Genomic DNA, 15,667 nt, shown 5'->3' on the forward strand with positions numbered 1-15,667 from the left:
GAGACTATCATTTGAAGCACAAGAGCAAGGAGTTCATTACCTACACACCATTTGTTACTTCTTGGAGAGTGGTGTCTCCTAGATTGGCTAGGTGTCACTTGGGAGCCTCCGACAAGATTGTGGAGTTGAACCAAGGAGTTTGTAAGGGCAAGGAGATCGCCTACTTCGTGAAGATCTACCACCAGTGAGGCAAGTCCTTCGTGGGTGATGGCCATGGTGGGATAGACAAGGTTGCTTCTTCGTGGACCCTTCGTGGGTGGTTGCTTCTTCGTGGACCCTTCGTGGGTGGTTGCTTCTTCGTGGACCCTTCGTGGGTGGTTGCTTCTTCGTGGACCCTTCGTGGGTGGAGCCCTCCGTGGACTCGCGCAACCATTACCCTTCGTGGGTGGAGCCCTCCGTGGACTCGCGCAACCGTTACCCTTCGTGGGTGGAGCCCTCCGTGGACTCGCGCAACCGTTACCCTTCGTGGGTTGAAGTCTCCATCAACGTGGATGTAGGATAGCACCACCTATCCGAACCACGGGAAAAACATCCGTGTCTCCAATTGTGTTTGAATTCTCCAAACCCTTCCCTTTACATTCTTGCAAGTTGCATGCTTTACTTTCCGCTGCCAATATACTCTTTGCATGCTTGCTTGAATTGTGTGATGATTGCTTGACTTGTCCTACAATAGCTAAAATCTGCCAAGAACTAAAATTGGGAAAAGGTTAAGTTTTTATTGGGTCAAGTAGTCTAATCACCCCCCCCTCTAGACATACTTTCGATCCTACAAGTGGTATCAGAGCTTTGGTCTCCATTTGCTTTGATCTCCATAGTTTTTGGTGGTCATAGCCTTGGTTTCACAACCTAGGAGAGTATGGAGTCTAGCGAGGGAAATTATCACCGTAGAGGTCCTTACTTTGATGGTACTAATTTTGCTAGTTGGAAGCATAAAATGAAAATGCATATTCTTGGACATAACCCCGCCGTTTGGGCTATTGTGTGTGTTGGTTTGCAAGGTCACTTCTTTGATGGGAAAGAACCAAACCGTGAAGCTACCGCGGATGAGTTGAAGATGTTGCAATACAATGCTCAAGCTTGTGATATTCTCTTCAACGGATTGTGCCCCGTAGAATTCAACAAAATCAGCCGTCTTGAGAATGCAAAGGAAATTTGGGACACTTTGATTGATATGCACGAAGGTACCGACTCCGTTAAGGAATCCAAGTTGGATGTGCTTCAAAGTCAACTTGACAAGTTCAAAATGAAGGATGGTGAAGGTGTTGCTGAAATGTACTCTAGGCTTGCTCTCATCACAAATGAGATTGCCGGCTTAGGAAGTGAAGAGATGACCGATAGATTCATCATCAAGAAGATTCTAAGAGCCTTGGATGGAAAATATGATACCGTGTGCACATTGATCCAAATGATGCCCAATTACAAAGATCTCAAGCCAACAGAGGTGATTGGAAGAATTATTGCTCATGAGATGTCACTTAAGGATAAAGAGGAACTTCACAACAAATCAAGTGGTGCCTACAAAGCCTCATGTGAAGCCCCTACATCATCAAGTGAGAAACAAAACTTCGATGAAGAATTGAGCTTAATGGTGAAGAATTTCAACAAGTTCTACAAGAGTAGAAGCAAAGATAGAAGCTTCAAGTCAAGGTCCTACAATGACAAAAGATCTTCTAGTCGAGAGCGAAACTGCTACAGTTGTGGAAGACCCGGACACTATTCCAATGAGTGTACGGCTCCCTACAAGAGAAGAGAAGATTCTCCAAAAAGAAGAAGCAAAGAATCACCACCAAGAGAGAGAAGGAGTATAGAGGATCGTTATGAACGAAGATACTCACGGAGAAGCAAGGATTCGGAAAGGAAGGAAAAATCATCAAGGAGCTACACAAAACGAAGACATCAAGCTCATGTTGGTGAATGGGTATCCGGCTCCGACTCCGACAGCCACTCCGAGAGAAGTTATCACTCCGACTCTGAAGATACTCAAGATGAAGGTGTTGCCGGTCTAGCACTTGTGTCAACCAACTCCTACAACATATTTGACTCACCAAATGAAGGAATTGGAAAATGCTTCATGGCCAAAGGTCCTAAGGTAACACACCCCGAGTATGTTGATTTCAATAGTGATGAAGATGACTTGTTAGGTGATGATTTGCTTGTTGACAACTCTAGTGATGAATACTATGATGAAACGTCAATTAATCATGCTAATCAAGATAAAACGAATGACAATGATAAGGAGAAGATTGAGGCTCTAACTAAAGAACTAAACACTCTTAAGTTAGCTCATGAAACTATCTTCGAAGATCATCGAGAACTTTTAAGAGCTCATGAGAAATTACGCTTTGAAAAGCTCAATCTTGAGCAAGAGCATGAGTTCTTAAAAGCAATCAATGATGATCTCCGCAAGAAAAGTTCTTCTTACATTGCCAAGCGTTTACTCTTATCCACTTACATGCCTCAAGTCAAGTCTAGTAACAAGAACAAGAAAGATTCTTCCTCTAGCAGTAACAATGATCATGCTAAATCCAATATTGTTGCTTCTAGTAGTTCTCTTGATTCCACTAATGATTCTCTTAGCCAAGTTACACTTGAGCAAGAAAATAGCTTATTGAAGGGAATTATAGAGAAAGGAGTGTACAAAAGCCTTACCGGGAGTAAGCAATTCGAGGAAATTGTGCGCAAGCAAGGAATGCACCGGAAGAATCAAGGTGTTGGTTTTGAACAAAAGTTCAATGCCAATGGAGTTGAGTGGGAAGAAGATAAATACCCCAAGACAAAGTTTGTTCCTCAACAAGAGAAGTATGATACTTCTTTCAAGGGGACACAAGCTCAAGATGATCTTCCACCACAAGACTACAAGCAAAAAGGCAAGGACAAGCTTCAAGAGGAAATTGATGCATTTGAAGAAGCTCCTAAGACCTTAGTCAAGTGGATTCCCAAGACTACTTCAAGTTCCACTTCATCAAGTACGACTACAACTCCAAGGATTCCCATCAAGATGGTGTGGATCCAAAAGAAGAAGAACTAGAGAGTTCTTGAGGGTGACTCCGCCAACATACTTCACTCTTATAATTTTGGCAAGAACAAGTGCAATCAACTTCCACATCTTGCACTAGTTCAAGGAGTCACAAACCCTCTTGTTGGTAAGACAAGGGACAAGGTAACCTAAAAGTTTTCATGGACATCATCTTGTGTGTGCATCACTCTATGTCTATGGATATCCTTGTTTGTTCCTTGTGGGACTAACCCATGTAGGTATTGAAAGTGCAATTCACTCAAATGGATAGCTCCAAGTGATCTACATCAACATTGAGCATCCACATCTTCAACATCTACATGAAGTCATCATCGACAAAACCCGAGGTTAGTTCATCCCTCTAAGGGGGGATATCACATCTAGGGGGAGCTTTACTCTAAGACTTGAGCTAAAGCAACTCTAAAGATGTGAACACAACAATGCTTTATGTAAAAGTGGTAACCCCACTTGAGCTTAAACGATGAGTATGACCTATGATCAAGTGTTCTCACTTGACTCCTAAGTCAATATACTCATATATAGATGACCTTGTCATCGCAAATTGCTTGATAGATGCTAGAATTGGTTGTGCATGCCTTGTCACATATTTCATTTGCCATCTTATTGTGTGAGCATGCTGGTAGCATATTTTACTCATTCGAGGACATCCACTTGTTGTTTTGATTGTTTGGTTTTATTTCCTTTTGCCAAGTGGATGGACAAGAATGCCTAAGAACCTCCTCTAGCTATCTATGCTTTTCTCGTCTCAAACTCTATTCATGCTACATCACAAAATTTGATCAAGGCAGATTCGAACCACTCTGTGTGAGGAGCCCTCGGAGTCCCCGATTCGTCATAGACTTAAACTTCCAAAACCTCTTTATGATTCTCGGTCTGACCGATACCCTACTTTCGGTCCTACCGAGATCATTAAGTTGATCTAGGTTTTCGATCTCCGTGCAACCGATTTGAACCTTTCGGTCCCACCGAGTTTCAGTAACTGCTTGCAGTTATGAATCTCGGTGCCACCGAGTTGTTCCACTCAGTCACACCGACAGGGTTGGGCTATATATAGTCACGGGCAAAAAAATTGGAAATTTCTCCGAACCCCTTCGCCCGCGCGATAGCCTGCTCTGCCAACTTGGTCTCCGGATCGTCTCCTCGCCGCCAGCCGCCTCCAGTCGCTGGTCTCCGTCGCCGTCAATGGGAATTCTACCCCGCCGTTGCCGCTGTAGCGAGTCTCCGCCGAACTAGGGTATGGACTCGATCTTTGTGCTATTCTCCAATCCGATTCTTAGCACATTGTGATCATCATGATTCTTGCCACGACGCTCGTAGATTAGGTTTGATTCGAAAATTTTAGGGTTAGGTTTCCGCCGAAACCATCTCGGACCCACCGAGTTGAAAAACTCGGTCCCACCGATTTGGCTTATGCCATTGCACAAGTGAGACTCGGTCTGACCGAGAATTACTTATCGGTGTGACCGATTTTGGAACTCTGTGAAACCCTAGCAGTCTCGGTGTCACCGAACTGTGACTCGGTCTGACCGAGTTCACTAGTTTAGGTGCCAAAACTGCCTCGGTATCACCGAGTTTAAAAATCGGTAGATCCGAGATGATTTCAGTGGGAAACTAAAACTAAGTTTTTGGATCATTCTTTTGCAAAAATCTCTGTATTTTGTGATGCTCATCCACTCAATCTCATCTATAACCTATTCACAGGGTCAGCAGTCAGAGTTTGCAACATGTCTGATCAGAGTGACAGCTAGAACTTGTCAGAGCAGCAAGTGCAGATGAGTGAGGGCACTAGTCCCTCCAGCTCTTCAGATGATGGCAGCAGGAGCACCCCAAGCAATTTGCCAAAAGCTGCCACCAGACAAAGGAAGAAAAGAACTTCAGATTCTGAGGATGAAGATTATGTGGCGGAGGAAGAGGAAGCAACTTCCAAGAGAGTTGAGCCAGCACAGGGCACAAAGCCAGGGTTAAAGATCAAAAGGCCAGCAGGCAGGCAGCCTATGTCAAAGGCCAGAGCTTCAACTGAGAAGCCCACTCCCATAGAGCCAGTTGCTGCTGAAGGCAAGAAAAGAAAGGAAAGGGTGAAGAAAACCGTAGCCAGAGTGCTTGGCAAGGCTTCCATCATGGAAGATGAGGAGGAAGAAGAAGAGGTAGCTGCACCAGCACCTAAGGCACCCAAGCTAATGGGTGATGCTATCAAATCAGGGGCTACTGCATCTAAGCCCAAGGAAGCACCCAAGGCTGCATCAAAGGTCAAGACAACTCCAAAGAGAAATACGAGGAGCATACCTGCAACTGAAAAGAACAAGGCCCCAGTGCCTGAAGCTGCTGAAGAAGATGATGAAGAGCAAGTTCTTAGAAATCTCAAGCCCAAGATCCCAGACCACAATGATGCTCATCCTGTGGCTGAGGATATGAAGCTCAGGAGAGACTCAGGGCTGAGGAAGTGGAGAGAAGCAGATCCGTATGCTTCAAGGAGAAGGACTGTTGTTGACTACAGGTTCCACACTAAGGAACAGCAGGACTTCTATGAGACAGTCTTATTGGACAAGAAGCCCATTGTCTGTGATATGAGATGGGTCGACTGGCAATACATCAAGGTCAACGAAGAGTACTACCCTGGAGTGCAGGACAGCTTCAAGGCATGTGGAGTAGAGGACTTTGTTGGGCAGAAGCTCACAAAGTGGAACGAGGAGCTTATCATGCAGTTCTACTCCACAGCACATTTTTATCCAGATGGTAGGATAATTTGGATGTCAGAAGGTACGAGGTACCAGTCTACAGTTGCTGAGTGGGCTCAGCTGATCAATGCCCCAGAAGAGCATGATGATGACTTGGAAATTTATGCCAAGAAGAAGATGGACTACAACTCTATGTCCAATATGTACAAGGAAATTCCAAACGAGGCACTTGATACTTTCAAGTTTGGGTCTGTGCATTATCTTCTGTCAGGGCTGCCAACCATTAACTGGATCCTTAGGCACACCTTATTGCCCAAGTCTGGAGATCACAAGATGATCAGAGGCCATGCGATCAATTTGCTACATATCTTTGATGTGCCACAGAAGTTCAAGGTGATGAGCCTCATGGTAGAGACTATCAAGAGGACTGCAGCAGATCAGAAGAGGAGCTGTGGTTATGCCCCTCAGATTCAGGAGTTAATCAACTCGAAGATGGGCACAGGCATATACTTATTGGACAAGGAACACCTGCCTATCCGTACAGATTTTGAAGATAATCAAGTTGTTATGACTGAGAATGAACCATCGTCTGCACAAGCACAAGCAAAGAAGGAGAAGGCAAGGAAGGAGAAAGCTGCCAAGATGCCAACTCAAGAGGAGGCATCTGAATATTTCTCGAAAACCAAACAAGAGAAGCTTGGTTACCTAATTGCATCCACCCTGCGGATTGAGAAAGGACTAGCCACCCTAACTCAGAACCAGGCAAGCCTAGAGAGAATCATGGAACAAAAGTTCTATGACTTGGATGTCAAGGTGACAGAGATTCAGACTGCAGTGGAGCAGCTCCAAGATGACATGCAGGAGAGGAGAGGCAGGACTACAACTGATGCCTTTGCCAGAGTGCCACGAGGTCCGAGGTCGTCTGCAGTGCCAGTTGTTGACACCAGAGCCACCACTTCTGCACCAGCTACAGCCTCAGTTCCACCAGCTCCAGCGTCCACTTCAGCCTCGACTCCGACCACGTCTATAGAAGGCTTCGTCCTTGGAGTGCTCCGGACTCCACCACCACCTGAAGATCAAGCCTGAGTGTCGACTTAGCACTATGCATTTTCTAGGAACTTTTTGGTAACTTGTTGCCAAAGGGGGAGAAAATGTATAGATCATAAGCTTCGAGACAGAGTGTTGCTTTTATTCTCTCTTGTTTTATTTGGTGGTTTTCGAACCTTGTTTGCTTTTGAGTGCTTGAGATACTATGTCATTGCTCGTGAGACATTGATGATCATGTGTTTGATCATAAGCTACACTTAATGTTTGCTTAATATTATCATCTTATCTATCTTATGTGATCATTCACTATTCTTGGTGATGAGTGCATGTATTTCATTCTTATCATTTTAAGCGCTCCACCAAGATGTATGTGACATGGAAGAGTAACCCATGACTCTAACTCTTTGTGCATTTGCAGTCCAAAGCAAATTTTAAATATGCACAAATTTAGGGGGAGATCTTACTTATCACATACTTCTCAAAGCGACGATATATTTCATGCTTATTATCATTTGTCGAAGCTTTGATCTATATGTTGTCATCAATTACCAAAAAGGGGGAGATTGAAAGTGCAACTATCCCTAGGTGGTTTTGGTAATTCATAACAACATATAGCTCATTGAGCTAATGCTATTCCAACATGACTATTTCAGGAAAGCTCAATGATTGGCATGGCATGGATGTGAAAGTGGAACCCTCAAAATTCTAAGGACAAAGGATTGGCTCAAGCTCAAAAGCTCAAGACTCTTCATTTTATATTTTAGTGATCCAAGATCACATTGAGTCTTTAGGAAAAGCCAATACTATCAAGGAGGGATGAGGTGTTGCTTAATGAGCCTCTTGCTTCATGTGCTTAGTGATATGCTCCAAACCCCTGAACTACTTTCCCATATCCACATATGACCTAAACCCTAAGCCAAACTCGGTCCTACCGATTCTTTCTATCCGGCGCCACCGAGTTTCACTTGTCATAAGCCACTGCCAAACCCTAGCAATTCGGTTCTACCAATAGGGATCTCGGTCTCACCGAGATGCGATTGCAAATCTCTATTTCCCTTTCGTAACTTTTCGGTCTCACCGAAAGAGCGGATCGGTCCCACCGAGATTGCAATGTAAATTCAGTGTTTCCTTTTTGTAACTTTTCGGTCTCACCGAAAGAGCAAATCGGTCCCACCGAGTTTGCCTGACCAACTCTCTGGTTAGCTAATTACCAAAATCGGTCTCACCGAGTTTGTGTAATCGGTCTCACCGAGATTACGTTATGCCCAAACCCTAACCATATCGGTCCTACCGAGTTGCATGTCAGTCCCACCGAAAATCTCTAACGGTCACTAGGTTTACCTTTTCGGTCCGACCGAGTTTGTTGATTCGGTCCCACCGAGATTGGAAAACTTTGTGTAACGGTTGGATTTTGTGTGGAGGCTATATATACCCCTCCACCTCCTCTTCATTCGTGGAGAGAGCCATCAGAACACATACACAATTCCAACTCATATGTTCTGAGAGAGAACCACCTACTCATGTGTTGAGACCAAGATATTCCATTCCTACCATATGAATCTTGATCTCTAGCCTTCCCCAAGTTGCTTTCCACTCAAATCTTCTTTCCACAAAATCCAAATCCTATGAGAGAGAGTTGAGTGTTGGGGAGACTATCATTTGAAACACAAGACCAAGGAGTTCATTACCTACACACCATTTGTTACTTCTTGAAGAGTGGTGTCTCCTAGATTGGCTAGGTGTCACTTGGGAGCCTCCGACAAGATTGTGGAGTTGAACCAAGGAGTTTGTAAGGGCAAGGAGATCGCCTACTTCGTGAAGATCTACCGCTAGTGAGGCAAGTCCTTCGTGGGTGATGGCCATGGTGGGATAGACAAGGTTGCTTCTTCGTGGACCCTTCGTGGGTGGTTGCTTCTTCGTGGACCCTTCGTGGGTGGTTGCTTCTTCGTGGACCCTTTGTGGATGGAGCCCTCCGTGGACTTGCGCAACCATTACCCTTCGTGGGTGGAGCCCTCCGTGGACTCGCGCAACCGTTACCCTTCGTGGGTGGAGCCCTCCGTGGACTCGCGCAACCGTTACCCTTCATGGGTTGAAGTCTCCATCAACGTGGATGTAGGATAGCACCACCTATCCGAACCACGGGAAAAACATCTGTGTCTCCAATTGCGTTTGAATTCTCCAAACCCTTCCCTTTACATTCTTGCAAGTTGCATGCTTTACTTTCCGCTGCCAATATACTCTTTGCATGCTTGCTTGAATTGTGTGATGATTGCTTGACTTGTCCTACAATAGCTAAAATCTGCCAAGAACTAAAATTGGGAAAAGGTTAACTTTTTATTGGGTCAAGTAGTCTAATCACCCCCCCTCTAGACATACTTTCGATCCTACAAGGACCCTGCAACTATTATTCCTCAGTGATGCAAATATTATGACCAATGAATAAAGAGGGATTTAATCTAAAAAAAAGAATAACATCAATGGATGCGAGACAGAAAGGAAGAGGCCCTCGCGTCGCCCCTCGGCGGCGACTCAGGGGTAAAACCTAGCCCCCACAACAAGAGTGTCGCCGGACCTACAACAGGTGGCGTGCGCTGAGGCTAAGAGTCGTCCCCTTTGCAACGTGGGAGACGACGCGGTGGTGGGTGTGGGTCGCGGCTTGGGCGGCTGTCTTTGCCGACTCCTGGGGCAAGATCTAAAGATGACGACTTATCTCTGCGTGAAGCTCGGCCAGCCCCACCTGCTCATGATTCTGGCAACCTCTGGTTCACCAGATCTGGTGGTTGGAGGACGGCTTGGGGCTGGGGGCACAAATAGGGGGGAACCCTTGGCTGGAACCGACAACCATGATGGCGACGACATTTTGGGCGCCATCCTCTTACAGTGTCGTCGAGGTCCGCCCCTCCCCTCCCACCATGTGTGTGCATGGTGAAAACAAGAAATTCCTCGATTTGGGCGACGACGGTGCCCCGACGTTGTCACCTTCATGAAGGTGCTGCCTTTGGATAGTGGAGTGGCGGGCAAGGCTCTCGCACGGGTGTTTGGCCGCCGATGGTGGCTGGTGTTGTTTAATGGTGTGGCCGCCTAGTGGCAGCACGTGTTTGTAGGTTGTGTCATGCTCATCCTAACTTAGAGGTGTGCAACTCTGCAGGAGCTCTGATTTAGTTCCATGGTGTGGCTGCACTTGTTCTCCCAACATCTTCTTTGACGATTCCGTTGGGCAGCTTGGGTTCTGCACGAGTATGAGACATGATGTCTGATGATGCTTCGCGAGGTGAGGCGCTTGTGCATGTCGTCCTTCCTCGGCACCAATTGGCCATGTCCATGTGTGCTCTAGGGAGCATCTCCGCCTGCCAACGGTGTGGCGCCCACGAGCCAGGGCAAGAGGGCAGGTGGTGCCTTCTTTGGAGGCGGAGATGGCCAGCATGACAGTGTGTCATCCGGGTTTTGACGACATATGGACTTCGCTCCATGTCCTCTTTAGCATGATCATGGCGTCCATAGATGGCATCGTTGCTCAAGCTTCGGAGCTTGTGCTACATAGTGTTTGTTAGCTTTTCCCTTAGTTTTTCATATTCTTTCTGCTGCTTGTTTCGTTGTGTTGAGTTGTGGTGTGCGTTTTGTGGGTTCTGGGTCTTTAAAGCGTCATTGAGTTAACACCCGACTCGGCCTTGTTTCTAAAAAGAAAATTTAAAAAGATGTAGTTTTTTTAACACAGCACAGACGCAAGTGCTCATACATACGCATATACACTCATCCCTATGAACGCACACACGCACATCCTACCCCTATGAGCACCTTCAAGAGACTGAGCCGTCATATCATCTTGAGATTTACGAAGTCACCGTAGACGCCTCATCGTCTGGGAATGTCTCATCACATTGAAAGCGCCTCGCCGAAAATCCTGAAATAAATTCAGAAATAATGCGAGCACCAGGACTTGAATCCTGGTGGGTTGGGGATACCACTGTTCCTCTAACCATCCAACCACAGGAATTTAAAAAAGATGTAGTTATTGGAAGCCGTGCATAATGAGCAACATTTTAGCCAAAGAAGGCTGCTACTTACTGTACATGCACGGTGGTGGCATGCTCCTTTAACCCAACCGCATCACAGGCCGTATCCCGTATGTCAATCCAAGTGCATTGAACAGACAACACAGTGATTGAAGCAAACTGTTTTTTAAGGCAACTTGCATATAGGGTGTACCATTTTTAGTACTTAAACTTAAACTGTTATGCATCAGGATCAGATTGCCAGTTTCTGTTTAAAACAAGCAGCCAAAACCCCGCTGCTAGCTCTGCAAATGCACCGCAATATTAGGATCTAATACCGTGATATCGAAGTTTGACCACACATCAAGTATATACTGTATTTTTCTTCTCTGAACTCTGATGATCATCATTGACATGTCCCATCCAAGTGCATCGAGATATCGTAGTTTGAACACCCATGTGGCGGTGTCCGCCAACACGCCGTTCCGGATGCCGACGTTGACCTGCCCACATTTTCTGCTAACTAGCAAGATGCCCGTGCACGGAGCGTTAAGATACATCTTTTTTATAAAAAACATATTGTGACTGACCCAAGCGGAAGTAATCTCATGTGTAAAAACTAATGATATCTTGAGAAAGAGAAGAGATAGGGTGAGAAAGAGTATAAAAGCCCATGCGGCCACCATGCCAGATTGTTTCAGATGTTTCCTTTTTTAATTGCTCAACATTGAGGTTGTGGGAGATAAGGATGAATAAGGAAAGGCCTTATCTGTAAATATGGAGAGAGGTGCGGGTATCTTTTTACAAAATTGCCATAGTTTACTTTCTATCCGTCAGATATAAATCAAACGGTCTATCTTGCAAGATGGCGGGCACACCATCAACACTAACTCGGTTTTTTATAAAAGTAGAGATAAGCAAGGGACGCAACATTACTTCTTTCAGCACTCAAGCAGCCACTCAACAACCAGAGTACCAGTTTCCATTCACACATACTCCGCCGGCCGCCGGCCGCCGGCAGCTCGCATTTGAGCGGCCAACTCCAAAGCAAAGAGATCATAGGAGAGCTGATGAGGAGGCGTGCGCTCTCTCTACTCCTCCTTGTCGCGGCCACCTGCCTCCCCGTATCGATCGCCACCGACACCATCGACCTGACCGCGTCCATCACCGGCAACCAGACGCTGCTCTCCGCCCGTGGAGCATTCAGGTTAGGCTTCTTCACCCCGCCCGGCAGCTCCGGCGGCAGAACCTACATCGGCATTTGGTACGCACGCATCCCAGTACGGACCGTCGTGTGGGTCGCCAACCGCCGGGACCCGGTCGTCGCGTCCCCGGGCGTTCTCAAGCTCTCCCCCGACGGTCGCCTTGTCATCGTCGACGGCCGGAACACCACCGTTTGGTCCTCCGCAGAGCCCACCGGAAACGTGGCCACCAAGGCCACCGCTCGGCTTCTCGACAGCGGCAACTTGGTCGTGAGCTCCGATGGGAGTGGATCGAGCCAGAGCGTGGCATGGCAGAGCTTCGACTACCCGACGGACACGCAGCTCCCGGGCATGAAGGTCGGGGTGGATCACAGGAGTGGCTTCGCCTGGAACATCACGTCGTGGAGCAGCCCCGCCGACCCCTCCCCGGGGGAGTACACGGTCAAGCTGATCGCCGGCGGACTGCCTGAGTTCTTCCTCTTCCGCGGCCCGGCCAAGATCTTCACGACCGGGCCGTGGAACGGCGTGGTGCTCACCGGCGTGCCGGAGCTCAAGACCGAGGAGTACACATTCGCGCTCGTGTCAAACCCCAACGAGACGTATAGCACCTACTACATCAGCTCCCCGACGCTGCTGACGCGGCTCGTCGTGGAAGGCTCGACGGGGCTGCTGCAGCGGTACGTGTGGGCCGACGGCGCGTGGAACAACTTCTGGTACCACCCGACCGACCCGTGCGACAGCTACGCCAGGTGCGGCCCTTTCGGTTTCGCCTACTGCGACACCGCGCATTCGCCGGAGTGTAGCTGCTTGCCGGGGTTCCAGCCGCGGTCACGGAAGTGGAGCTTCCGGGACGGCTCCGGCGGCTGCGTCAGGAGGACCAAGCTGAGCTGCGGGGACGGCGACGGGTTCTGGCCGGTTAACAATATGAAGCTGCCGGAGGCGACCAACGCGACGGTGCACGCCGACATGACGCTGGACGAGTGCAGGCAACTGTGCCTGGCCAACTGTAGCTGCAGGGCGTACTCCGCCGCCAATATCAGCGGGGGCGTCGACCGCGGGTGCGTCATTTGGGCCACCGATCTGCTGAACATGCGGCAGTATCCGGCGGTCGTGCAGGACCTGTACATCCGGCTCGCGCAGTCAGATGTAGATGCCTTGAACGTCTCAGGTTAGAACTTCCCGGCCTGTTGTTTTTCTGACCACAGTTTGTACCATTTCGAGCAGTTCTGTCATAATCGTAGCTAAATGCAGCTACTTGATTGATTGCAGTTGCAGGTAAGCGCCGACGCCCCATGGTGATCGCCGTCGCCGCGGCTATTTCCGGCGCGCTTCTTCTGGCAGCCGCTGGCTGCTTATGTTTCTGGAGATACAAGGCGAGGAGGAAGCGGTGGCGTCAGGCGCCTGAAACTGCGCCAGGCAGTGGAGACAACGTGCTTCCATTCAGGGCCAGAAAACACCCTGCTTCGAGCCCAGCACGGGACAGCGAGAACAAGATGAGCTGCGGCGAAGACGATCTCGACCTTCCATTGTTCGATCTCGCCGTGATCCTCGCCGCCACGGACAACTTCGCAGCAGAGAGCAAGCTAGGAGAAGGTGGATTTGGCCCCGTGTATTTGGTAAGATAAATTAAGATCAAGTGAAAGTAGCTCGGATAAGTGGTGATTCCTCGACACCTTGTGATCTTTCAGTTTAGTGCTTATACGAAATATAATGAACAGGGGAGGCTTGAGGATGGGCAAGAAGTAGCTGTGAAGAGGCTGTCCAAGAAATCATCACAAGGCGTCGAGGAATTCAAGAACGAGGTGAGGCTAATCGCCAAGCTCCAGCACAGGAACCTGGTGAGGCTGCTCGGCTGCTGCATCGACGACGATGAGAGGCTGCTCGTCTACGAGTTCATGCACAACAACAGCCTGGACACCTTCATATTTGGTCAGTTCAGTTCATCAATTTTTTTGCACAAGAGAAAACTCGCAACCACTTTCCTATATCAAGTGAACACACAATTAATGTATCTCATTGGATGTATACAATGCAGATGATGCAAAGCGTAAGTTGCTGGGATGGAGCAAACGCTTTGAGATCATTCTGGGGATCGCACGGGGGCTGCTCTACCTCCACGAGGACTCGAGGGTCAGGATCATCCACAGGGATATGAAAGCGAGCAACGTGCTGCTGGACAGGAACATGGTCCCCAAGATATCGGACTTCGGCATCGCGAGAATGTTCGGCGGCGACCAGACGACGGCGTACACCCTCAAGGTCATCGGGACATAGTGAGTATCATAATCTCTGAAACCATCGTGTACGTATACACTGTTTTCGAGATGCTGACTTGTGAGGTGGTGGTCGGTGATCAGCGGTTACATGTCCCCGGAATACGCCATGGACGGCGTGTTCTCCATCAAATCCGACATCTACAGCTTCGGCGTCATGGTGCTGGAGATCGTCACCGGCAAGAAAATCCGAGGCTTTTACGACACCGAGCTCGATCTAAACCTCTGCGGTTATGTAAGCACCAGCATGATCAACTGTCACAAGTGGTCGATCTTTGATTGGTTGTTTTGCTAATGTACGATCATGCTGATCATTTTTCAGGCGTGGATGTTGTGGAAGGAAGGCAGGAGCACGGAGCTCCTGGACGATGCGATGGGCGGCAGCTGCGATCACAGCCAGGTGCGGAGGTGCATACAGGTTGCTCTCATGTGCGTCGACGTGCAGCCTAGGAACAGGCCGATGATGTCGTCGGTAGTCATGATGCTGGCCGGCGAGAACGCCACGTTGCCGGAGCCAAATGAGCCCGGCGTAAACCTGGGGAGGAACAGGACAGATACAGGGTTTTCTGAAACTCAAAGTGAGTTCACTGTGACTACGACAGATACAGCTCACAGCAAAAGTTAGTGGAAATCTATGATGCTCACCATGGTAGTTTAGCTTGGGATGGAATACTATGCACAGATTACAACAAAAGCTTCTTTTTTTTTGTCTCACAATTGCTACGCTCCCTGGTGAAGTTTAACCATGACACGCCTAGGGGAAAGAAAAGTGATGTGTTCTATAATTTATAAAGAAAAATCAAGAGTATGTAGCTGCGTACCATATTTTTACAGAAGGAATAAATAGATTTGCAAGAATCCACACGATAATGCAAACATTAACGTGGGAACACCCACTCCATACGCTCAATCTAGCCTAATATCTCACAAAACGTTGTACTCCTTCTACGCCTTGAAGGGCTATCTTCGAGTCTCTAAGTTCGTCCAGAATCGTGCTAGCAAGATCAAGTGCATCAATTTGTTCCTTGTTCTTTATCTCCGTTGAAGACTCTGGCGTTGCATTGCTTCCACAGTGCCCATGCCGTGCAAATGACCAGACTGCCGAAACCCCTTCTATCAATCGACCGAAAGTTAGCTCTTTGCCTAAGCCACCCGTCCAAGATAGTGTCGGTGTCCGTCGGGATCGGTAGGTGAAGTTGATCAAGGCATCCGTACCATACTTCGCGAGCGTAGACACACTGAGCCAGAATGTGTTCAACGGTGTCTTCGCTCCGAAGGCAAGTGAAGCACGCCGAGGAGTGATCTTGTAGGCCATGACGCGCCCTTCGATCTGAGGTTCATATCCGATGTTGGGTTGCCAGCCAAGCAAATATCTTCAGTTTTAGAGGGGCGCAGCTTCTCCAAATGCAAGGTGTCGGCGTCAAAACCGACCGATCTCGGG

The 15,667-nt window shown here is 48.0% G+C and overlaps 1 protein-coding gene across 1 annotated transcript; it reads left to right on the plus strand.

Annotated features, from left to right (window-relative positions):
- Positions 1–11,674: 11,674 nt before the first annotated feature.
- Positions 11,675–15,060, plus strand: LOC125545006 (receptor-like serine/threonine-protein kinase SD1-8). The gene is made up of 6 exons (XM_048708830.2): positions 11,675–13,121; positions 13,223–13,569; positions 13,672–13,882; positions 13,989–14,226; positions 14,311–14,461; positions 14,549–15,060. The coding sequence occupies exons 1-6, from the start codon at positions 11,822–11,824 to the stop codon at positions 14,849–14,851; spliced, it is 2,550 nt and encodes an 849-aa protein (XP_048564787.1). The 5' UTR covers positions 11,675–11,821; the 3' UTR covers positions 14,852–15,060.
- The last annotated feature ends 607 nt before the right edge of the window (positions 15,061–15,667 follow it).

This window comes from Triticum urartu, chromosome 3A (assembly GCF_056163025.1).
Source record: "Triticum urartu cultivar PI428250 chromosome 3A, HENAU_Tu73, whole genome shotgun sequence".
Lineage (NCBI taxonomy): Eukaryota > Viridiplantae > Streptophyta > Magnoliopsida > Poales > Poaceae > Triticum > Triticum urartu.